At 49.2% G+C, this 25,698-nt stretch overlaps 1 protein-coding gene across 1 annotated transcript in view; it reads left to right on the top strand.

The window, feature by feature from the left end:
• The first annotated feature begins 10,018 nt into the window (after positions 1-10,018).
• Positions 10,019-25,698, top strand: part of EFCAB8 (EF-hand calcium binding domain 8) — a 45,769-nt gene continuing 30,089 nt past the window's right edge. Inside the window, exons 1-8 of the mRNA XM_040248767.1 lie at positions 10,019-10,087; positions 12,874-13,042; positions 18,114-18,232; positions 19,761-19,864; positions 20,335-20,470; positions 23,616-23,721; positions 23,954-24,038; positions 24,586-24,710. Coding sequence (XP_040104701.1) covers positions 10,019-10,087; positions 12,874-13,042; positions 18,114-18,232; positions 19,761-19,864; positions 20,335-20,470; positions 23,616-23,721; positions 23,954-24,038; positions 24,586-24,710 — 913 coding nt within the window. The remainder of the gene's footprint in view (positions 10,088-12,873; positions 13,043-18,113; positions 18,233-19,760; positions 19,865-20,334; positions 20,471-23,615; positions 23,722-23,953; positions 24,039-24,585; positions 24,711-25,698) is intronic.

Genomic DNA, 25,698 nt, shown 5'->3' with positions numbered 1-25,698 from the left:
TGATCTTGAATAAGCTGCTTGGTTTGCTTGGCAAGGCCTGTGTAGGATAGGTAAACAGATGGCTGGATTTGGATTTAGGATTCACTAATGCTGGTGGTCCTCAGACTGATGGGTTTCAGAATCACCTGTGGAACTTGATTGACATAAAATTTCTGAAGTCCAATTGGCAGGAATTCTGGGTTAGGCGATTAGAAATCTGCATTTTACTATGTGCTTCAGATGACCTGGTTTAATGTAGTCTTCAGAGCTAATTTTGGTCATAGCATTTATCTCTGCCAGCTCAAATGTAACTGGCAGGGGGGTATCAGGTTAGAGTCCTTGTAGATTGCTCCTAGCTTTGTGACTTTCAGTTATTAATAATCGATCGCTTGTTCTGACTTGCAAAACAAGGATGACAATGGTGACTGCAGTGCCTCCCTCACCTGGTGCTTGTTGACATCAGAATGAGCTGAGAATCAGGAAAGGTAACCACAGCATTAGAAAGCACTGCTTGGTTCTTCAGACCCAGTTTGAAGTTTATGAATCAGAATAGCTTAGGCCAGGGGTTTTGTATCCTGAGAATTCAGACAGGCGATTCTTCAGATAGGCTTTGAGTATTTTGTAAAATTACAAGTAACAAGTTCTAATTTTTTTTTTCAGCTTGGATGATTGATGAGTGCAGCTCCTTTCTTTTGAGACTATCATTTTCATCCCTTTTTTCCCCCCAAGTGAAATCATGATCTAAACACACCTTTCACCTTTTTCTTTTGAATGAAGATTCGGTGATTCAATAATTCGGATTCATTGATTTAAAGATAAGTGTTTTCTTCAGGATATAATAAGGTGTTGGAAAGGAAGCGGTTTCCTTTTGGTATAACCAAGATAAGTCTGGGGAAATTTTTCTTTAAGGATTATTTATGAGATTTGGTATGAAGAGCTCTTCTTCTGATGGTTACCATAGTTCAGCAGAGTCTACAAACAAAACCTCAGCGTTAGGCCTGATGAGCTTGATCAGATTAGCTTGCTAGTATGTGGGTGACCCAAATCTGACTGCTGTCAGCAAAGTGGAAGTGATTGCTTTGAGCCAAGCTGAACCTGAGCCTGAGCCTGTCTGTGGTCAGTGTTCCTGAATCACCAGTCATTTTGCTGGTCTGGCACTGTTGCCATTGATTTAAAATCAGGTGTATATTGTAGTTTTGAATTCATACGTTCCAGTTACAAAGTTTTAAAACTGGATGAGTTCATGTTTATTTCTGACAACTTGCTACTTTTTTCTCAGTTTTCACATGTGAGGCTTGAGTATGCAGAGTCCTTTTCTGAAGGAAAGCCCGCAGAAGAATTCTGTGCTTTTACACTGAACTTGACCATTACCACACATGCCTTCAGCCAGATTGTTAAGCAGCTATAACTTGTGAAGGTCTGTTTCCCTTTTAGCTTAATCTGAGTTGGAAAGCAGTGTTACCTTAGCCTAGCTCACAGCTTTCTGTTGAGGTTGTGGTCAGGTTGCTTCGCTAATTTCATTATCTAGATAAGCAGGTCTAACCTTAGAGTTGGAATTCTGGGTCCCTTATTCCAGGACTTGGAGAAGGCAATGGCACCCCACTCCAGTACTCTTGCCTAGAAAATCCCATGGATGGAGGAGCCTGGTAGGCTGCAGTCCATGGGGTCGCTAGGAGTCGGACACGACTGAAGCAACTTAGTAGTAGTAGTAGTAGTAGTATTCCAGGACTATGTATATATACACAAAGAAATTTTAAAAATTAAAATAACCTATATTTCTTTTGAATTGGAGGCTCCGAGGTTCTGAAATGTAAAATGAATGTAGCCTTCACGAACATGTTTCTGGGGGTAGGATGAGGAAAAAAAAGAGGCAGATCTTTATCTTGTGGTCATAGGAAGAGCAAAGCAAGTTAGCCATCAAAGCCTAGAACTTCATAAATGGTATTGAGAGACTTAGAATTACAGAGTAGTCTGTTAGCAGTTTGAAATTCTGTAAGACGTCTTGCCTTAAAAATTCAAAAAAATTTTTTCCCTTCTTCCTGGATGACTGAATACTTTTCACAGTCTGTAGGAATTGGTGAGGATAGGCTGGATGCAGGTATGAAGAAGAGGAGAAAGAACAATTTACTATATTTGCTGATGTCTTTAATTTTTACTTCTCGTGGGAGAATGAGATTTGGGAAGCCAGTAGTGAGGTTCAGTCCACCAGGGTAGGTCTTAACAAAGCTGTCTTTATGGCTCACTGGTTTCCAGCAGGGACAAAGATGGGTTTCTAAGACAACCTTCATGGATGATTCACAAATTGCCGTGTAGACTATTATAAAATTAAGCCAGGCTCAAGCATGCAAGTGGGTGGACTGAATATATAAAGGGAACATGTGACTGGAGCCCTTTTCTGAGCATTATCAAGAGGAACGAAGAAGTGCTGTGATCAGGAGGCCAAGGGCTGGGAGTTGAGACCAGTGTCGTCCTCCAGGCCCTGTGTCCCTGGTCTGCAGAGCTTTTCTTTGCCTCAGGAGATGAGTGAGGATGGTTTCCCTGGGATCCCCTCTGAGCCAGGAAAAATTACTTAGACCTGTAAAAGCCAGCAGGATACTGGAGCCAGAAAGAGTGGGAGAGTGCCCAATTCCAGCAACTGTTGCCTCTGGAGGCCAGGTTTCATTAGTTAAAACAATTTTGGTTCAAGAAAAAGCACAGTGTTTTTCAGCATCAATGACATTTTATGTGTGAAATTTTGAAAAAACTAGCACTGACAATGAAATGGTTTGTAAAGTGTACATCCTTTTGTGTTTTAATAAAAGTTTTTGACCCTGAAAGAAGAGATGCTGACAGGTGAAATAAAAAGTGGCTCAACACGTGAGTTTGGCTCTCTCCTGCGCCCCCCCCCCCCCCCCCATAGGCTGCAAGCTGCAGGGAGAGCTTTGCTAATACAGCCATTCCTGGCCCGCCATTTAGTGCAGGAATCGAAATGTATTGCTCGCACCAGATCTGTCATGGTTTACCCCTGTCTAATCTTGAGTGACCTTCAGATTTCTTTCTTCTCTTGCTTGCTTCATAGTTACTTTGTCACATTCTTAATTTTATATTTCTCCTGATCGGGCTCATTTATATATTTTGGAGTAGTTCTAATGATTTTAAGATCCAGTGTACCTCAGGGTCATCTGGGTTTTTTGCATTCTAAAGGTTTCTCACCTGATACTGCCTTTTTTTTTTTTTTTTGTATTTTATGTGTTTTTCTACAAAATAATGTGAGTTAAATATGTGTAATTATATATGACTGCTGTTTTTACTTTGAAATTTAAACGCTACCAAGAAGAATGGAATAAACTTTTTTTTACAGGTAGCTGTAGGCGAATCCCAGCTTGCCCGTGTGTGTGCCCCTCCCTCCCTACTAATTTTAAAGGCAGAGAGCAGAAACAATTATGTTGAATGAAATAAAGTCATTTAAAAAAAAAATTCCCCGAGCATCTGTAGCTCTCTTAACTTAATTTTTGTTTTTCATTCTTTTTTGGGAGGAAGTGGGTAAGTAGGTACTAAACCACCCCAAGAAGCTACTGTTTTCTTGAATCATGCGTGGTATTTTGAAATCTTTGGTATTTGAACTGGGAATTCTCTCTGGCGGTGGGGTGTGGTGGGAAGAGCATTGTTTTAAGTACCATGTGAGCTGAGTTGTTGGTCTCAACTGAAGGTGTAATCTTAACATTCGTTAATCCTCTGGGTCCCCTGCAGTTCCCAGTGGTCACTGGCTTCTGTCTTGTTTATTTGATTTTGAAAAGGAAAAAGCCTCTCCTTAGCATCAAGTTGCACCTTAAAATTTTTGATACATTTTATACAAGTTTTCACTTTTGTTAGCTTTATTAAGGAATTTTTTAAAAAAGTATGTTCAATTCAGTCTCAGTCGTGTCAGACTCTTTGCGACCCCATGAATCGCAGCACGCCAGGCCTCCCTGTCCATCACCAACTCCTGGAGTTCACTCAGACTCACGTCCATCGAGTCAGTGATGCCATCCAGCCATCTCATCCTCTGTCGTCCCCTTCTCCTCCTGCCCCCAATTATGTTAGGATACAACTATTTAAACTTAAAAAAAACTCCGGGGGCCACACTGTGAATCATGAGGGATCGTAGTTCCCTGAGCGGGGGTTGAACCTGAGCTCTCTGTATTGGAAATGTGGAGTCTCAACCACTGGACCCCCAGGGAGGTCCCAGGATACAATTTTTGATATTTTAAAAACCCGCAGTGGTAAAGCTGAAGAGAGCAGAGTTGGTACCGCTTCTGAGCAGAGCAGGGCCGCCTTCCCTGGATGAGTCAGCCGTGTCCTTGAGTGCCCTTGAAGCATTATGGCAGCACCCATCCCATCTCCACTGTTAGGGAGCAGAGTAGGGTCTCCTTGGCATTGGCGAGTGATGCCTCAACTTTTAGGCATTGAGTAGGACTTTGAACTTTCTCCAGGATTGTATTGTACAGAGGTTTTGTCTAGGAGGGTTTTTTTTTCCTTCAACACCTTCCCTTCTGCTTCTGTTTTTAAATGAGTTACTGGTTATCATGATTTTATTCTTTTTAGGCAGGGGTTTTCTGAATTTTTTTTTTACCTAAACAATGGAATGCATCTTAACTAATTTCCCTGTTTTGATGTTTCTTGTTTGGGAAGGAAAATGATACTTATTGTGAATGAATCTAGCATGTTTTAGACCCATGTAAAAAATGTGGATAAACATGGACAGCTGTAAGTAGAAATGACAACATTGGATTGGAAAATGAAAGCTTCAAGTCAAAAAAACAGTGGGGAACAGTCAAATGTAGCGCCATCAGCTTTGTTTCTGTTTTTTTCTTTTTTTTAATTTAAACCCTTCTAGTTTATTAATACCTAGTTTAATAAAACTGCTTTGAAAGACCTGCATCTTTTATGACATTTCATTGAACTACTCCACTCCTCATGTTTTACAGTATGATGAAATCTTCTGTCTTCACTGTTGATGAAATGGGAGCAGGAATTTTTTTCTGTCTGTGGGTGGTCTCTGTGTGATGAAGATCTGGGGAGGGGGGTCTTGGCTTGGTGGTCAGTTAACATTTTGGTAACATCTAGGTGATCATGAAATGTGATTCAGCATGGAATCCATGTCCCTGGTTAAATTCTCCCCGAAGAGATTTACCTTTGACCAACTGATGCTGCTGAATTGTGCCAGGGGCAAGACTGAACAGTGCTGCCTCAAGTCCAGGCCTGCCTTGAAGACTGGGTTTATAAGACCCTCGTGTTACACACAATTCTCTTGTCACCTTCCTGTTTTGGAGCTCGGGATTTCCCTGGTGGTCCAGTGGTTAAGAATCCTCCATGCAGTGCAGGGGTGGTTTCATCCGTAGTTGGGGAACTAAGATCCCACCTACCACAGAACAACTCCGCCCGCGTGCCGAAACTCCTGGAGCCCTGAGCGACGATAACTGGAGCCCCTGAGCCACGATTAGAGAGCCAGTGTGCTGCAGCAAAAGATTCCACCAGTGGCAGTGAAGATCCCTCATGCCGCAGCTAAGACCCAGTGCAGCCAAATGAAGGTTGGGAGTTTGTGCAGCTCATGTTAAGGCTGCTGTGCCTTCCACTGTCCCCCCAACAGTGGGGCCAGTTGGCCTTCTGGATCTATCATTGGACTTGCTGGCATTTTCCGTGGTTTCCATGGCAGGTGGGTTCCCTGTGCTGCCTTTGTCCTGTGGATCGTCCTCCACTCATCTGTCCTGGCTCCAAGTACTGGAGCGCCTCCTGTTGACTGTCTGCTCTCAGTCCAACTTCGTCAATTACAAGAATGTCTCAGATTGGGTGAAAAATGGCCGCGTGGTAACGGTTTGTGGGGTGGATTCTGATGTTCCATTTTGTGTTCTGTGTGTGGAATTCTGTTTCATTTTCCTGGTTCTAAGTGTGGCCAACTGGCCCTGCAGTCTGCGGAGGCCCTCGGAGTTCCACATCGACTTCACAGAGGAGCTGCTCTGGACTTGGGGCTGGCTGCCAAGATGTCTCAGTCGAGGAGGAAGTTGAAAACCAATAAGTCTCCGTTAAATACAGCGAGCAGTCTTAACTGGGGAGAGCAGATCGGGTCAGGGTGAGTGAGAGTCTGGGGTTAGTCTCTCAAACACGACCCTGGGGCCCTGAGAGCCAGTGTTCAGGCGTTCAGTTGTGCCCAGCTCTGTCACCCTATCGGCTGCAGCATACCAGACTTCCCTGTCCTTCCTTCACCATCTCCCGGAGCTTGCCCAAACTCCTGTCCATCCAGTTGGTGATGCCATCCAACCATCTCGTCCTCTGTTGTCCCCTTCTCCTCCCGCCTTCAATCTTTGCCAGCATCAGGGTCTTTTCTGATGAGTCAGTTCTTTGCATACCTGAGACTCAAGGCCAAACAGGAGAGCTGAGCCTCTCTCAGCTTGATTTCCAGGGCCGCCTTACTGCACTTGCAGTCACCTGCTGCTACAGATTCTTACAAACAGCAAACCAGTTATTCCCCCATTGCCTGCCTGCTCCCCTAGTGGCTATTCTAAGCTCTCAGTCTTGTTTCCAGGTTTGTACCAAACCCTCCACCCCAACCCCAGCCGCCTTCCCCTCAGAGCAGGCTTCTTCTCATCTGCTCTCATCCTACATGGATATTTAACTCTCCAGCTAAATCGTTTCCTGCCAGTACTTCTCTGCTTCTTGTGCCTTGCTCTTGGGTATCATTAATTGTCCTCCACCAGTATTTTTTCCCTTTTGTGGCCTCAGTCCTTGAACACAAACAGCTCCACTCATATTTCTCTCATAAAATTTATTGTTTTGAAATAATAAAATTTTAAGTAGTTTTAAGAATAGTATAAAGAATTCCCCTTTGCCCAGATCTAATAAGCGGGAAACAACATCAGTATCACCTAAAGATGTAAAGGCATGTTTAAATTTCACTGATGGTCCTAATGTCCCTGAGACCTTTTGCTTCCTGAGTCTAGGATCCAGTTCAGATCACACATTGCCTTTAGTTGTTAGCTCTCTTCAGTCACCTTCAATGTGCTTTAATCTTTGTCCTTCATGACACTAAGATTTTTAAGCGTGAAGCCCACTTACTTAGTAGAGTGTCCTTCAGTTTGGGACTGTCAGGTTATGGGTTTGTAGGGGATACCGCAGAAGCAGTGGTCCAGAGTCCAGCACACCATGAGGCATGACCTTTGGCTCCCTCATGAGTGATGTTGACTTCAGTTAACTTGTTAACCCAGGCTTTAAAGCAAAAGAAAATATGGTCATTTTCTGTATACCTACCCATGCTTGCCTTCTTAATATAAATAGGATGATATATGTGCCTTCTGTTAGTGCAGACTTTTTGTATTCCTTTATTCCTGGCCCACCCTTTTTGCCACACTGGACCCCTACTCTCCATAATCCGTATCAACACCCTAGTGTCTATACTGATAGTTTTGTGTATACTAACAGTACAGGAGCCCCTTAGACCAGGCCAGAAAGGCCCCTGCCCTGAGCCAGGCAACCTACTCTGTCCCCTGTCTGACCATGTCCCTTTCTACTAGATGAGGGAGGTCCCAGGAGCTAAGAGGATGGCCAGTCAGCCCTGCTGGTGCACTGCCCCTCTTCCTCCACTGCTCTCAATACTGGAATTACCTGCCCAAATCCCTTTGAGCCTCATTCCAGAGTCTGGGGCCCCATTCCTTAGTGCATCATTAAAACCTTTTTTAAAAATTCTTTTTATATTTTGGCTATTCTTTGCAGCATATGAGACCTTAGTTCTCCAACCAGGGATGGAACCTGCGCCCCCTGCAGTTGGATGTGCGGAGTCCTAACCGTTGGACCACCGGGGAAATCGCTCAGTGCATGGCTTGAGGGCAGCCCTGCCTAGGCTTGCGGTGGTCATGGAGCCGTGGAGGCATGGGATGTATGGGTGTACGGGTGACGGTGGCCGTCCACATGCCACCATTTACAAGCTCCACCCCACCAAGCAGGAATGAGAGGGCAGCAGGACAGAGGGCTTGGAGGCCTTCCAGGTGGTTATGAAAAGTATTTGTGAAGGCACGTGAAGGGAATGTATTTTATTTAACAGTATATTAATCTATGAACATTTTAAGTAACTAGACTTGCTGTGTGGACCAGTGTGTGTTCTGCCCTTGGCCCCGTAACTATTAAGGGTAGACCTGTTTACGGATGTGTGTACGTGTACACGTACATTCTATGTATCAGCCCGCACCCATTCATCATCCTTTTGTAGATACTGGCCTCATTCTGTGCACTCTTTTCTTTTGAGTATCTCCTGGAAATTCCCCCTGGTCGTCTGCTGAAGGTCTGATTCATCTCTTTGGCTCCTTGGGTGGCGTCCTGAGTGCAGGTGCTCTGACTTATTCAGCCATTCATCTACTGAGAGGCGTCCGCCGTGCTTCTCGATGCTGTGAACAACGCTGCCGCCAGCACTCCTGTCCAGTGAGCTTTCACAGATGACTAAATTGTACCCGCCATTCACTCTCTTTAAATAAATCTTCAAGATTACCATGAATCTTTTCTGAATTAAAAAATAAAGAGAAATGCATGGTTTTATACTATAGACATTCTCTTTGATCTCACCTGCCAGGAATAGCTGCCATTACCTTTGGAGTATATTTTTCCAGGCTCTCTCTCTAGGCACGTGCCAATACCTCCATGGACTATTCTTACCGGAAATGGACTCGTGAATACAGCTCTGCAGCTTTCTCACCGGTGACCTTGCATCACCATCTTCAGCGTCCTTCCTTATCACCGTGGCTCACTCTGGAGCATCCCAGGCTTCCAGTTGACCCACCCTGCCTTTTGTGTGTTTTTCCTGCTCTTTCTGTCCCCTCAGTATAGCCATTTTTCAGTCCCCATATTTCTAGGAACTTGTCTTTTATCTCTAATTGTATAGCCCAGCATCACGTGCATTAAACCACTTTCCCCCATTGTTTCCTTTCCTGGAAATGTTTCTGGCATTTCCTTCAGTTACTTGGTTCCTGGCCTCCAAGTCTCCTTTCCTTTGGCTCTTCTCTCCCCTTCGGTCCTTATATCTGGGCTGTCACCGAGACATGGTTTAGGTTGGGACACCATTGGACAGTCATCTAGTCTTCCTCCTCCTCACTCCCCACATCTTATGCTGGTGAGCTTTCATAACTGCCCTGCATCCTGTTCAGACTTCCTGGTGAAGGTAATTAAGATCCTGCTTCCATTTTTCTTCTCCTTCCTCTTGCACCATCCCTCCCCTCCCACCCAGGAGCACTTTGTCAAGCCAAACTGGCTCATTTGCTCTGTCTCCCGAGCCTGTCTGGGACTCATCTCTTTCCTGGCCATTCCCCTGCCGTCCTGGAGTGCCCCCTTGATTCCTGCTGGTGGCACTTGCTGATGGGGTGGATGGATGCTCCTAATAACCCTAACACAACACTGTCTTCCACCCTCTGTGGAGGTCCATTGACCCAGGGCAGTGTGCCCTTTGTATTCTCAGGGCAGAGCTCCATGGAACAGACCTCTCCCACGCACTTGCACCTGCCCCCATGCTGCATGAGGGGAGCCCTGTCAGCTCTCTAAAGAAGTCCTTTCTCCAAGGACATCGAGGGCTGGGCATGGGGGTGCCTGTCATGGAGAGTCAGGGGCTCTTCTTGCCCCTACCTTTGATGAATGGAAACCTTTGACACTCTGGAAATGTGCTTTCCCCAGACCTTATTTCCCTAATCCGTGGATTACAGTTGGAACCCCGCCTGCCCTAAGCCTTTTATACTTCCGTAAAATGGGTGACTGCCTTTAGGAAGCTGCTGGCATGAAGCCAGGAGTATAGTAACCTGAGGACTCTCAGGTCATCAGGAAGACAGCTCTCCATCAGCAGAAAGAAGGCTTGCAGGTATAAGCTCTGGAAAAGCTCTGTGTTGGAGGAGCCCCAGTGGGATTTGGGGTGCTTGTCAAATGCGAGTTGGGGGTCCACAGGCCTGGGGCAGCCACCTTCTCCCTTGCCCTTGACTTCTTTTCCATCCTCCTGTGATTCAGCTAGGTCAGCCTCTGCATGGTCCTTACAAAGATCAGAGTTAAAGCCACTATGATTCCCTATTCTAGGTCAAGACCTGTGTCTTCTGAGGACTTAAGAGACAAGGCTCTGCCTCGAAAGGTAAGAAAATCATCAGAGTTGATAATGGAAGGGGTATTCCAGAGCTGACAGACAGCATCCACGTCTGTTGATTTTCAGTTTATCAGCCTCTGCACCGGGGGTTGCAAACTTAGATATTTACAAAATGTTGATAACTTAAGTCTAAGCGGCAGTAGGCTGGTTTTGCTTTTTGAAGCACTTCATGGGCCAAATGCAATAAACCTGAGGTCACCAATTTGTAGTATCTACTTGGACTCTACTTAATTTTGTCCAGCCACGTTGTGATAACGGTGGGGTGGGCTGTACAGAGTATTATCAAGTCAGATGAGTATTCCGTGTCCATTGTGTGCTTGGGGCTGGGAAACAGAGAGGCAACTAGTATAGATTGAATGAAGATACATTTAAAATGCCCTGGCCTTCAAAGAGCCCACTTTGGTATTTCCCTGGGAGTGTGAATGAAAGTGAAGTCGCTCAGTTGTGTCCGACTCTTTGCGACCCCATGGACTGTAGCCTACCAGGCTCCTCTGTCCATGAGATTCTCCAGGCAAGAATACTGGAGTGGGTTGCCATTTCCTTCTCCAGGGGATCTTCCCGACCCAGGGATCAAACCTGGGTCTCCTGCATTGGAGTCAGACGCTTTAACCTCTGAGCCACCAGGGAAGCTAGTGGTTAAGAATCCCCCTTTTAATGCAGGGGATGTGGGTTGGTTGGATCCCTGGTCAGGGAACTAAGATCCCATGTGTCATGGGGTAACTAAACCTGCGTGTCACAACTACTGAGCCCATGCACCCTGGAGCTGGTGCTCCACAACTAGAGAAGCCCCTGTGCACCCAAACAAAGAGGCCGTGTGCAGCAGGGAAGACCCAGTGCAGCCAAAAATAAATAAATGAATAAAGAGCTCACTGTGAGATGGAGAGAAATAACAGTTCTCATGGATAGTGTAATACCATGTGGTGGGGCTTCACGTGTGTTCAGGTATCATTTTGTCTCACTACAACCCTGCAATGTGGGTATTAGGGAGAGAGATTCTGCAGACAAGCCAACTTGTGGCTCAGAGAAGTGAGGTAACAAGCCCACACTAAATGAGCCTGGGAGCAGGGAGCCAGGAGGAATCCTAGTCCAGAGATCTGGGGCTCTGTCGTCATGTTTCCCACCATGCCTTGCTGCTACATGTATGGACAGGCACGCACAGGAGTCATGTATGCATGGCAGATAGGAACAAAGGATTTGGGAGCACAGAGATGGCAGTGATGACTCTCACCTGAAAGTCACTGAGGAGCTCCTCGGAGGAGGTGCATTTGAGCCAGACTTTGAAGAATGGGTGGGACTTCACCTCTTGAGGTGATGGTCTGTGTCACAGAGAGGGAAAGACGAGAGCAGATGTGGAATGTTGGCTGTGATTGTGGGGCGGTGGAGAGCAGTTGGTGTGCCTGGACCGTGGTGTGTGCAATGAAACTAGAAACAGGTCAGAGCTGCATGGCAAAGGGCTTTGAGTGCCATGCTCAGGAGTTGATGGGGATGATGGGAGTAATCTGGAAAGCATCAGCTGGGGTCAAGTCACGATCAGACTTGCCTTCCAGAAAGAAGATTGGCTCCAGTGTTGGGCGGTGGATTGGAAGGGAAGAACAAACTCTGGTCCCAGTTGGGGAAGGGCACTGCACTTGTCCCAGCAGAAGGCTAGGGCTTAAGGTGGGGCAGGGATGGGGGACAGGAGGGTTTAGTTGTAGGAACGATTACAGTAAGAAGCAATATGAAGGTCAGTAGGAATGCAAGGGAGGCAGAGGGAGGAGCCAAAAATGGTGCTGGGATGTCTAATCTGGGGGCTGCATGGCTGGTGAGAGAATTAACCAGCTCATCTGCTGGGCTCCATGAAGGCAGGTCTCCACTCTGTTCACTGGTGTGTTCCCAGTGTCTGGGACTCAACAAATGTGCACAGACCCTGAGTGAATGAGGGCAAGTTCACAGTTGGATTTGCAGGTGGATGAGCTCTGTGGTTGGTGCACTTGGCATAGGGAGAGTGAGCAATCCAGCCTCCGCTTGTCTTTTGACTTTCTGGACCGATGTCTCCTTGACTACCCAGCACCCAAAGCAGTGTATATCAGTGGGCAACACGCAACAGTTATCACATAGTCCACACCTGGACTCTTCTGGGAGAGGCAGCCTTTGATGACCTGAGCCTCCAGTAACCTGAAACACTGTGCTAAGTGTCAAAATGAGTCTCGTGTAGGGGCTGCAGAGCGGAAGAATCATGGAGGGTGGGGGAAGCCTAGGTAGGGGATGTGGGAAGGTGAGCAGGAGGAGGAAGAAGCTGAGAGTCCCTGATGGCGGGGACTGCGTGAGCTGGGCTCTGTGCGCAGGTGATCTGATCTGACCTGGGGTGTCTGGTCTGGTCAAGACAAGATCGTGATAGCTGGGGAAGATGGAGCCGGACTCCTTGGGGTCTTGAATTCCAACCACTGAAGATGTGGAACTCTATAGTTACCAAACTGAAGCAGCTTATAAATTAGAGTCCTGTGATGTGTGAGGTGGGATCTTGGCTGTGGCCACTAACCTCTAAGCCTCAATCACAGCACATCTGTAAAAAAGGAGCGACAGTTAACTCCCCAGAGTCAGGGGGACGCAGTCAGACCTTCCTTGGACTTCTTAGGGCTAAAAGTGGCTCAGACCTACTTGTTTGCATCAGTAAGTAACACACCCTAACACTATGAACCCTACGGATGTTCTCTTTCAATAGATGTGTTTAAAACTGTTCAGCTCTGGAAGTCACCCCACTCAGGGCCTGGTTCTTGTCATCATCTGTGTTCCAGGTGTCCTTTGCAGGTGGACCCGGGAAGAACAAAGAGGTTCTCAGCTCCCCAACACCATCCATCTCTGTTAGCCAGACGTCTGACTTCCAATATGAATCTCAGCTGTTCACTGAGGCACACCTAGCTGAGATGGAGAAGACATTTCAGAGCGAGGTCAACTCGACTGGAGGTGAGGCTGAGTCATGGGCCCAGCCTCTGGCCTCTGCATAGGGTGGGACCCAGGACCCGGCCTGGGTGGATGGTGCAGGCTGCATAAGCATTTTTGCATCCCGTATGTCCTTTAAAACTTTTCATCATATGCTCTGTAAGTATTGTAAGCCCACTAGAGGCTATTTGGGACCGAGGGAAAAAATACCCCTAATCCAGACCTTAGACAACCGCTGTCAGCATTTTAGCATGTTTGCAACCGAACAATTTCATATGCATGGCTTGCTGTCTATTGCCGTGTAACGGTATTTCTACAAAATTCACGGCTTAAATCAACACACGTTTACTATCTCACCATTTCAGTGGGTCAGGAGTCTGGGCAGAGTTTAGCTGGCTCCTCTGCTCAGGGTCTCACTAGGCTGTGACCAAGTAGTCAGTCAGCTGGGGCTGCAGTATCAACTAGGGTTGTCTAGGAAGGATTCACTTCTTTAAAAAAAAATTTTATTTATTTATTTATTAGGCTGTACTGGGTCTTAGTTGCAGCATTTGGGATCTTTAGCTGTGGCATGTGAACGCTCAGTTGCAGCACGTGAGATCTTTAGCTGGGACGTGTGGGATCTAGTTCTCTGACCAGGGATCAAACTCAGGCCCCCTGCCTTGGGAGGTGTGGAGTCTTAGCCACTGAACCACCAGGGAAGTCCTTGTGAGAGATCCACTCCTAAGTTTATGCAGAATTCAGTTTCTTGAAGCTACAGGACTAAGGGCTCTCAGTTTGTCCTGGCCATTGGAGGGCGACTGTCTTCAGCTCTTAGAGCTGCCCGGTTCCTGGCCCTCTGGGACTCACCAGCAAGGCTAACTTCAACACTCAAGCCAGGCAGGGAGGTAGGAAAGCCAGCCTGAGGCGTGCTGCCATCACGGAGTCCCACACACACAGTCACACACATCCGGCCACCTTTGCCGTCTTCTGTGGGTCAGAAGCAGGTCATAGGTTCCACCACACTCAGCAGGGCACGAACGCTAGAAGGTCTGCCGTCACCTTCTGTCTCTTTGCCCCAGATGACTGCGTGTGTTTTCACATGTCTGTAACCATACTTTAATTTCACACCCTCCTTTTTCTCTTAATGTTAATTTCTTAAGGTTTTTTTTTTTCCATATGTTATGTGATCTGCTGAACCATCATTAGCAGTGAATACAAGGGCTCCACTGGTTGACTAAGCCCTAAATGAAACATTTAGTTTTTTTTAAACATTTGTGTGTTTGTTGTGGCTCTTGGCATCTCTCTTGCATCATACAGGATTTTCCTGGTGGTGCATGGACCCTCTAGTGGTGTGCAGATCCTGGAGCACACAGCCTCAGTAGTCGCAGTGCATGAGCTTATGACACGCGGGATATTAGTTCCCTGACCAGGGACTGAAACCATGTCCCCTGCATTGCAAGAAGGATTCTTCACTACTGGACCACCAGGGAAGTCCCCAACTTTTAGATTTTTACCAAGTTTAAATAACATTGTGAAGAACATCCTTTGTACATAAGTTGGTTTTTTTTCTCTTCAGAGCTTGAATTTTCCCCTTGGGAAAATGCACATAAAGTTTACTTATTGTTCCTACTGGAGTTCTTTAAGGCATCTTTATTTCTATCCAGTAGACTCGGAGCACCAATGCTGGGGCCATGGCTCCCTGCCCCGTCACTTTGAGTTTGACAGTCACACTGTGATGTGGGCAGGAAGGGTAACAAATGGCCTCTTTATAAAGAGCAGAGTGAGGCTGAGGAGGGACCGTTTGAGTCTGACCTGAAGCTGAGATGCTTCCTCATCTGAGCTCTTTGGGTGTTGGTGTTTGGCGGCCAGGAGGCACCACCCCTGTCTTGGAGGACCCAACAGTCACAGTTTTGGCCACAGTTTTTATTGTATTTTGTTTTGAACAGGTAATATATTCACACAGGTCAAAATTCAAAAAGTGCCATCACCTCTCCCTCTTTTTGAAGTAGACCACTATTTTTTTTTTTTTTTAACAATAACAGTAAAAATAACAGTATTTTTACAATGCTGATCCTAGGGAATGTATTAAGGGTAGCCAGGCTTCCCTGGTGGCTCAGATGGTAAAGAATCTGCCTGCAATGCAGAAGACCTGTGTTCGATTCCTGGGTCAGGAAGATCCCCTGGAGAAGGAAATGGCAACCCACTCCAGTATTCTCGTCTGGACAGAAGAGCCTGGCAGGCTACATACAATCCACAGGGTCGCAAAGAGTTGGACACGACTGAGCGACTCTCCCTCCCTCCCTTCTTCCCTCCCTAGGGACATGATATTTTCACTTCTGTGCTTCAAGAGCTATTTTTTAAAATTATTTACTTGGCTGTGTCAGGCCTTAGTTCCGTCATGAGGGGTCTTTCCTGGCGGCACACAGACTCTCTCAGGTCATGTCACGTGGGCTTCAGAGCACGCGGCCCTCAGCAGTCGCAGCACATGGGCCTCGTTTCTCCTCAGCCGGTGGAATCTTAGTTCCCCAGCCAAGGATTGAACCCATGTCCCCTGTGTTGCAAGGTAGATTCTTGACCACTGGACCACAAGAACTGTTAATGAACCATTTGTTCATTATACGTGTGAGACTGGGTGAGTGTTTATTTTTAGCAGCAATGTGCAGGGGACCTGACTGGTCCCCACAGTGTACCCATCCTTTCCAGGACAACTGTGTGTCTAGTCTCTTCTTATACTCAACAGTTGTTTTCAGTTCAGTTCAGTCTCTCAGTCGTGTCCCACTCTTTGCAACCCCATGAACCGCAGCACGCCAGGCCTCCTTGTCCATCACCAACTCCCGGAGTCCACCCAAACCCATGTCCATTGAGTCAGTGATGCCATCCAACCATCTTATCCTCTGTCGTCCCCTTCTCCTTGTGCCTTCAATCTTTCCCAGCATCAGGGTCTTTTCAAATGAGTCAGCTCTTCGCATCAGGTGGCCAAAGTATTGGAGTTTCAGCTTCAACATCAGTCCTTCCAGTGAACACTTAGGACTGATCTCCTTTAGGATGGACTGGTTGGATCTCCTTGCAGTCCAAGGGACTCTCAAGAGTCTTCTCCAACACCATAGTTCAAAAGCATCAATTCTTCAGCACTCAGCTTTCTTTATAGTCCAACTCTCACATCCATACATGACCACTGGAAACACCATAGCCTTGACCAGACGGACATTTGTTGACAAAGTAATGTCTCTGCTTTTTAATACGCTGTCTAGGTTGGTTATAACTTTCCTTCCAAGGAGTAAGTGTCTTTTAATTTCATGGCTGCAATCACCATCTGCAGTGATTTTGGAGCCCCAGAAAAATAAAGTCAGCCACTGTTTCCCCATCTATTTCCCATGAAGTGATGGGACCGGATGCCGTGATCTTAGTTTTCTGAATGTTAGCTGTTTTTAAGAAGAAGAATATGAAAATAATATGGCAGTGAACAATATATATAGGCTCTTAAACAGCAATGAAAGGACTCTCCCTGTAGTGCTGTCAAGAGGAGTTTGTTCATTAATTCTGCACAAAGGCACTTTGACTGCCAGCTCTTCCCCGAGGGGACGGCTCCAAGCTCGTGGGCTGACGTCCGTCTGATACACAGAGGGACCGTTATGTGTCACTCAGACGTGTAAGGTTCTTGGCTATCACTTCAGATGAGCAGGCTGGATCTTTAAGCAGGGCCCCTTTTGTTCAGCCTTTCATTTGTTCCTCAGTCTAGCCGTAAGCGATGACAGTTGTCACTGTAGCACAGAGCTGGTTGTTTCATGAGGAGCACGGAGCAGGGTGAGATCGCGACCCCGGATTGCTGGGAATGGCTCGGTGCCACCACTCACCAGCTATGTGACCTTGGGCTCAGAGCCCACCTCTTTGTGTCACAGTTTCCTCATGCCCCGCCCCCCCAGCCCCCCCCGCCCCCGCCCCCATCAGCCACAGTGTGAATAAATTCAGATGATACTGGTACCCAGTCATCATCATCACATCCTCCAGTGCTAAAGGACACACTCAGGGAACAAACATCTGCTTCACGTAAGGACTTGGTCATGGAAGGGACAGGCTTAGCCCTGTACTCCCTGAGCTCATGTTCAGGGTGGTAATGAGGAAGGTCAGGGGAGAACAGCAGAACCAGGCAGGGTGCTGTGCTGCCTCCTTAAAAGGCTTCTCTGTGGAGGAACCAGGCAGTGCAAAGGCCTTGAGGTGACAGGTGTGGGGACATGGTGGCTGCAGCAGAGAATGACGGGGACAGTGGTGGGAGGTGAGGTCCTAGAGAAGAGCCTTCAGGCCAAGGTGAGAGTTCCACGTATTTGGAGCGGGTTTCAGAAGCACTTAGAAAAATGATTCTATTAATTGTTTTGGTTGCAGTGGGTCTTAGTTGTGGCACTGGGTATCTTTATTGCGGCATGTGGGATCTAGTTCCCTGACCAGGGATCAAGCCGAGGCCCCCTGCACTGGGAGCACGCCAGGGAAGTCCCCATAGGAGTGCGCTTTTTAAAGACTGTGATTATTTTTTAAAAACCTAGACAGGAGTAATTGACCCCTCTGCAGACAGATTTCCTTGTAGCCACAAAACCCAGCAGGGGAAAAATTTCTGGTTCTTGGCCTTCTGTTCCGTGTTCCTCTCCCCTTTTCATTTTTCTCTCCAGCCCAGGGTTGCATTTTAATTGCCTCTAAAAGATCCACATCTCTTCTCCCTCTATAGCTTTGGATTTATTTATGTCTCTTTGTTGCCGTTGTTGAAGTTTTTCTCCTTTCCTATTTATTTATTTATTTATGAGTTTTCATCAGTTTTCTTTGTCTCAATGCCTGGTCTGTCTTATTTGCTCAGAAATGGGATCTGATCTCGAATCTGATCTCTCTTAGTACCCATTCCCCCTCACTGCTCTGGGGCCACCACAGTGCTCTCATGCAGCAGGTGTGGAGCCAGGATTTGTGGGTGACCGAATGTTGAACAGATGAGATGGAAAAGATGACCCAGCAGCGAGACCCTCTGTGTGCCCCCCCGACCCCTGCCAACACCCAGACGTCCAGGAACACTGTGGCTGGTGATGGGGCCAGGGGGCTTGCGATGAAGAGGATGGTGTTCTCCTCTCTCTTGAAGCCCTGGACATGAAAACTTTCATTAAGGCTGTGAAGAAGATTCTGAGCAATATGTCAGAAGAGATGCTGGAGGCGCTGTTTTTGAAGGTGGACTTGAACTGTAATGGCTTCATCACCTGGGTGAGGAGGGCGCCCCTGCTGCCTCAGAGAGCTGGGGGGGAGGCTGGGAGGCATGGGCCGTGGCTGGTCAGAGGGACACAAGGAGGGCTGAGGATCCAGGGGTCAGATTCTGGGGGACTCTCTGGGTAGAGGGAACACTTGGCGTCTTCAAGGGGGCCCTCTTGAGACTCCTGAGAGCTGGACTTGCTGCAGCTTGTTCCCCCCCGGGGGACAGGATAGTGTGTGACAAAGGCTGGTGACCCCTGCATGAGGCCGGCTGTGCCCCCAGCAGTGAGCAGCAGAGGCCTCCAGCTGTCATGTAACACTCCTGCACACTGGCCTCCCATTTGGCTAAGGGGGTTCCAGCCAATGCCACAACCATATCCTGGCCCTTGATGCTCACTCAGTGTCTGTTAAATCACAAAATGTCAGAGTTTTAGAGCATATTAATAATAACGCTACCCCCTGCCCCAATTTTAAACATTCTACAATGAGCATATATAACATTTAAGAATACAGAACATAGTAAAGTACAAAAATCAGTCTGATGTATTGATGTAGCAATGCTGAAAATGACCACTAACATTTATAGCAGATATTGACCTAAGCAGTCTAAATATCATTATACTCAAACCTCGCAGGAACGCTATCGGGTAGGTGCTGGCAATCTACCTCTATCTGACAGACTGGGAAACTGAGGCAAGAGAAGAATAAACTGGCCCGAACTTACAGAGTTACTTTAGCTGCGTCAGTCTTCAGACCTAGGGATTTTCCTTCAAGAGTCCATGTGTAGTCAGCTCTTCACACCGTCCCCCAAGCATGGATGTGAATTCTGTTTTTATATGTAGTTTTTGCTTTCACTTCTTTTTTAAAATTTACTTTTAGTTGGAAGGTAATTGCTTTACAACGTTGTGTTGGTTTCTGTCACACAGCAATGTGAATCAGTCATGAGTATACATATGTCCCTTCCTTCTTGAACCTCCACTGCCCATTTCTCTTAATATTCTATAGTAAACATCTTTCTGGCACTCTGTCATCTACACCGTGATCTTTCTTCATAGCTCCCCGTCTCTTGTTATGGCTTCACCTGGTGGTCCGCTCTGGCCTTGGCCGTATTTTCACGAGGCTCGTCAATAGAGCCTAGAGGTGCCCTTGTGGCTTACGAGTGCTTCTCTGCTATTAACTTGATATATGAGCTGGGGCAACTCATCTATACTTACGTGGGCCTCAGTCTTATTATCTGTACAGTGGGAGGAATAAAGGGACTCCAAGGAGATGCCAGCTGTGGAGCGAGGTGAGGATCATGTAGAATTACAGACATGAGGTAAGGTGGGAGGTACTTTTGTGCCATCTTCACTTACACGTGCAAATAGGCCCTCTGCACGAAGTAGATCCAAGAACAGCACCGGTGCTTGGCGGCCTCCCTCCACCAGAGCCTCCGGGGGCTCTCAGAGACCCTTGGAAGGGGCTGGGGGAGAAGGGGAAGGCATTGGAAGCCGGTGCTTGGTTTGGCCAACACCCATCCCGCTGGCGCTTCTTCCCGAGGCAGCAGGAGTACGTGGATTACGTGATGCGCGAGTTCCAGGGGAAGGAGAAAATGATGAGGGGCCAGTACCGCCTACGCTTCCACCTTCCCATGAGGATCATCCCCCTGTAAGGAGCCTCTCCCTGGGCTGAAGGGTGTGTCTGGACAAGGCTGGGGCCGGCCTGCACCTGCGCCCCTTCCTGAGTCCCCTCTCCATCTCTAAGCATTAGAGTTGTGGCTGGATACACTTTTATTTTGCAGTTTTCATCACAAGCCCACTCTACTTGCCTTCCATGGGCCATTTTTCCTTTAAAAGAAGGTCTATTCCCGATCTCGTCTGGCCCTTTCCCATCATGAGGAAGCTGACTGGCTATTTCATGGGTTAAACTTATGATTCTGGGATCCCCACGTCATGCCAGCGTCATTCGTGGGTCTCTTCTCTTTCTGGCCACCATTGTTAGTGGTGACAGTCCCCCGGGGAGAGGCAGGGCCCGAGTCTCAAGAAGCGAGTTTCTCGGGGGGCAGATGTGGGAAGCTTGTCTATCCTCTGGGCATTTTTCCACTTTGGCCTGGGCTCCCCTCTCATCACCTTCCACAGGAATCATGGGTGTGAGATTGTGAAAGTGGAGTTCTTAGTCCAGCGGCTCAAGAAGATTGGCCATTTCCTGACTGTCACCAAGGACGGCATCCTGCAGTTCTGGTCGGAGTCCTTCATGCTGACCAGCTCCTTCAGGGTGAGCGGGGCCCACACGGGTGGTCAAAGAGCCTCTGCCTTTACGCCCAGCAGGCTCCTCCTCTGGGCTTCTGGGCTAGGCATCCGTGCTTGCTCTTGGGGGCAGGTCTGGCTTCCCTGTGGGGCCATGAGCCTCACACTTCTCTTCTGAGACTAGGATTCCACCTGGATGTCCACTGCACTTGTATGCTCAACAGACACCCTAAACCCACTTGGTCCAAACTGACTGTCACTGTAGCCTAGCTTGTCCACCAGACTTCCTTGTCCTGTGCCCCCCAAGGCAGTGAATGGCATCACCATCCACCAAGGTTCTTGTGATCAACCTCCGGTCCCTGTCCCACCTGCTCCACCACCAAGCCCTGCTCGTTCAGATCTTCTGCTTGGACCAGGGAGGAAGTCACAGTGACCATGAACGTGGGCCTCGGAGCCCAACTGCCAGGCATAGATGCTGCCTGACTGCAGCGTCTCTCAGCTGTGTGACCACGGAAGCGACTGTAGCAGTCTCTGTGTAGCGGTTTCCCTATCTGTCAAGTGGGCTTAGTAATAGTACCCCCTGCACACAGGGCTGCCAGGAGAATTTCATGGCATAATCCATGCCTGGTGCTTGGAGCAGGGCAAGGCACGCAGTAAGCACCTGACCAACATAAGCCGACATCGTCATCATCACAGTCGTCTGAGCCGTCGGCTCCCGGCTCAGTGCAGTGAATGATAAAACGCTCAGGAACAGCCGCTGCGGACTTGGCATTGCCAGGCCAGCAGATGAGGAAGCCTGCTCTTCAGAGGAGGCTGAGTGAGCACGCTCTGTGCCTGCAGAGCGTTTCCTGGTTGTGTCAGGGGTCACGTCATCCTTTGGGCTGGGAGGATTCTGGGTCACCCCCCAGCCCCGGGGGCCGCTGGAGGGAACCGAGGTCTGGAGTTCCAGGAACTTGCTCAGCTGCTCCTGGAAATTCGTCCCTGTGTTCCCGAGGCTGGGGTTTCTGGCACATTCCACCCTCTTTTTCTCTTGTGCGCTTATTGGGGGAACATGTTATAGCCTGAGATTCTGCTTGTGGCTCCTACGTGGTCACCTCGGGGCTCCCGAGGGCCATAGCCTGGGATGGCCAAAGAGGACAGAGGGAGGCTCCCGTAGAGGGCCGCAGACGTGGGCCTCCTTCCCTGAGGGGCTGCTTGGGCAAGTGGATGTTGGCAAGCGGGAGCCACCAAGCACCAGCCTGGCACACTCACTGTAGGTCCACGATCGTCCAGACTGAAAGCCCCAGAGTCTGGGCTTCACTTACCAGCAGTGCAAGCTTGGGCAAGTCTCTGAGACTTCCCAGGGGTCTGTTTCTAGTCTGAACACCAGCATGTGTGTGTGTATGGGGGGTGGGTGGTAGAGGGGGTGATGGGCGTTACCATCACCTCCATTGTTTGTGGGTGAGACCCTAGCCTCGTGCCAGAGAGGGGCTTCTGGGGCCCTGGTCCATTGTCCTGACCGCCCCCGCTGTCAGTGCAGGCCCTTGCTCTTGGTGCTCTGGGTTCTGATGGGACAGTTCAGAGCCTGCGTGGCATTATTCGGGGAGTAAAATTCAAGTTCCTCCTCTTCCCTGGACAGTGCAGCTCATTTCTGCTGACCCATCTTTGCACGGGGTGTTCCCCGCCGGGAATGCCAGCTCAGGTTCTGTCTGTGAAAGAGTTGTGCGAGGCTGGCACCAGGGCGGGAGGCACCCCTGCCTGGCCCAGCTCCCCCTGATGCCAGGCAGCACTCAGATGCTTCATCTGTCATGGTTCCTTTCATTCCTCACAACCTGGCAGGACAGTTGCTCGTTAATAAGCCAGGTGATACTGGCAGATGGTAAACAAGACTCAGCAAAACAAACAGAATGAATACCAATGTTAGGTGTCAGTTATATCAGAGGAAAAAGATGCAGGCACAGAGGGGCAGGTGTGGAAGAGTCTCTCTGTCTCCAACTCTATTCTGCTCACTGGAGGCAACTGCTGCGACCAGTTTGGGGGTGCTCCTCCATGGACAGCCTGTACACACACCCCACCTTTCTTTTTAAATACACAAATGGTAGCACATTAGAATGCTGCTTTTCACCTCACTTTTTCACGTAATAATAGATCTTGGTAACTCTTCTGCCTTGTATGTACACAGCTCCCTCGCTCCTAATGTCTGGGCCGTGGTTGTTGTGTGGGTTTATGTAGGGCACCCTTTCCAGGCAGCGTCTGGCCTATTGCTGTCATAGCTGGGCAGTAGTGCCCGTTCCTGCTTATGCTTCTCTGTGAATACCTGCAAACACATCAGTAGATGCCTCTTGGAAATGGATCCCAGGATCACAAACTGCACATTTAAAACTCGGATGAGCTTGTCAAACTGCTCTAAAAGGGGGTTGTGAGGCTCAGTGTTCCATAAGCCCAATTTGGTTTTTTGTTGTTCAGCTGCTCAGTCATGTCCGACTCTTTGTGACCCTATGGACTGCAGCACGCCAGGCTCCTCTGTCCTTCACTATCTCCCTGAGTTTGTTCAGACTCATGTTCACCGAGTCGGTGATGCCATCCAACCATCTCGTCCTCTGTCATCCCCTTCTCCTCCTGCCTTCAGTCTCTCCCAGCATCAGGGTCTTTTCCAACAAGTTGGCTATTTACATCAGGTGGCCAAAGTATTGGAGCTTTAGCTTCAGCATCAGTCCTACCAATAAATATTCAGGGTTAATTTCTTTTAGGATTGACTGGTTTGATCTCCTTGCTGTCCAAGGGACTCTCAGGAGTCTTCTCCAACAGCACAGTTCAAAAGCATCAGTTCTTCAGCACTCAACCTTCTTTATGGTCCAACTCTCACATCCATACATGACTACTGGAAAAACCATATCTTTGACTAGACGGACCTTTGTCGGCGCAGTGATGTCTGCCTTTTTAATACACTGCCTAGGTTTGTCATAGCTTTTCTTCCAAGGAGCAAGCATTTTACAGACATGGAAATTGGTTTTTAAATTGGAAGCTCATCCAAGGCCCACCACTGTAGTTGGTGGTAAGGCTGGGCTCCTCTCCAGGTCTGTGCCTGGCTCTGGGGCCTCGGGGGACAGGAGAGGGTTTGTGGGGACCCTGTGTTCCTGTGCTCTCCCGGGTGAGCCGCCCCAGACCAGGTCTCCTCTGTCCCCCTCTGGCAGCTTTATCAGATCCATCCGTCCCACAGCCAGCAGATGTGGGTCATCGACATGGTGTGTCTGCACAACATGAACCTCGTGGCCATTGCGTCCACGGACCAGAAGATAGGTGAGTCCCCGCCGCTCCCCAGGCCCGCGCCTGGCCGCCGGGAGCCGTGCACTTGCACTGGGAGAGATCTGTCGCTCAGCCAACCATGAGCTGGACTGGAGTCCCCTGGGAGGATTGCTGGGTGGTGACTAGTGAAGCTGCTCACCGTCACCAGAGATGACCACCCCCCATCTCCAGCCTAGGACATGGGTTTGGGTTCCCATGTGGGCCTCCTCCTCTGTCTCTTCCCCAGAGTTCTTTGATATCAGTAGCCACAAATGTGCCCGGGTCTTCACCTTCACTGATCTGGACAGCTGTGTCCTGACCATGAGCTACTGGTGAGTCTCCTGGGAGAGCGCTGCCGGGTCTTGGCAGCAGCCGCATCACTCAGTGGGGCTGGGGTCTCCAGAAAACCTCTCTGGAAGTGGCTCTGGAGTGACCACAGCCCCTGTGCCTGTGTTCTCTTTCCTCCAAGCCGCTCCTCTTTCAGGCCCCTCTTCACGGCCACTCAGACTCGGCTCCTCTTCCTTGCCCTCCCGCACCGGGTCAGCCGTCAAACTTGCCTGTCCTGCTGTGGCGTGAGGGCTCTGAGCACGTCATGGTCCATCGGTAGGGTGACCTGGCAAAGAGCAGCTGAAGGACTACGGAGCCATTTATTTTGCTTTTTTAAAAATGTGCTGATTTCTCTTGGACCTGGTTCCCTGATGGTCTGGATCCGGGTGGCTGGGCCCATGTTTGTCGGCTGTTGGGGTCCAGACTGGAAAGCTGTATGGGCTCTGCCCTCACTCCTGAGGTGGAGGAGGGCCTCGGGAGCCAGGGAGGGGTGGGCGGCGCTGCCAGACGTGCCCAGCTGCTCCGTGGTCTCCTCTGTCTCCTCGTTTCCAGGTCGGACTACCACAGGGCTGTGTTCTGCTACGGGGACACCAAAGGCAATGTCATCATCTTCACCTCTGACGATGTGACCACCGGGCTCTTCAACCCCCGAGTCCTCCCCAGGACCTCCAAATGGGGTAGGGAGACGTGGGGAGTCGGAGAAGACGGTCCTGTCCTGGGAACTCCTCCCCGTCCCATCCCTGGGGAGGTGGTACACCAGTGTGCTCAGCTCAGAACCACTATAGGGGGTAGGGGATGGGTGGCCGCGGGGCAGGGACAGGGCTGAGGAGACCGGCAGTCTCTGAAGGTAGGAAATTTTGCCTGTGAGGGCTGGTTCGGGGGCTGAAGCAGGGAGTCTTCAGAACCCTCCTCATCCTAGGGAGAAAAAAACCTATGGCAGCTGAGTGGCCCCTCTGGGCTTTGGGACAAGGGCATGCTTCCTCCATCTTGTGAGCAGAGTTCTGCTCTCCATGGCTGGGAGCTGCCTGTAGGTGGGGAGTGGGGTGGCGCTGAGAGGCTGCCCTGAAGTTGGGCTCTGCGAAGCCTGGAGGAAAGCCCAGCTCCACAGCATGAATCAGCACGTGACCTTCACCGAGCCCTTGGGAGCTGAGCATGTCACCTCCTGCAGTTCATCTGCTCCAGGAGGGGCTGATGTTGTTACAGTCTGTTAAGGGAGGAGCAGGGGAGGGTAAAGGGGATGAAGGCTTGCACAGGCCCCACAGTGATGACTGAGATCCCAGGCAGGCAGTCTGCCCCAGAGCTGGCACCTGAACCTCTTGCTGGGCTGTATCTCAAGCTGACTAAATGCTGGAGGGTGCGGTTTGGGAATGCTCTGCCAAGTGGCAAGGGATCCCATGGCCTCGGAGCCTGGGGCTGTCTGGGGCTTGTCTGAACTGGACCCTGCCCAGGATCGAGGCTTCGACCCACAGTGTCAGTCCTCCAGGCCACTCCACATCCGTCTAGAGGAGGCGGAGGCCACTAGGGGCCCCAGCCCCCAGGAATACTGACTCCCCTCCATCCAGGATTCCAGAGCGGCCGCTTGGGCTTCCAGTCAGAGTTTCTGAGCAGGACTCTCTCCAGGGGCTGCCAGGCCTTGGTGACACCTCCTGCCTAGCTTGTTGGGCA

The sequence above is a fragment of the Oryx dammah genome, unplaced genomic scaffold (genome assembly GCF_014754425.2).
Source record: "Oryx dammah isolate SB20612 unplaced genomic scaffold, SCBI_Odam_1.1 HiC_scaffold_10, whole genome shotgun sequence".
Classification (NCBI taxonomy): domain Eukaryota; kingdom Metazoa; phylum Chordata; class Mammalia; order Artiodactyla; family Bovidae; genus Oryx; species Oryx dammah.
This window is presented reverse-complemented; position numbering and strand designations above follow the sequence as displayed.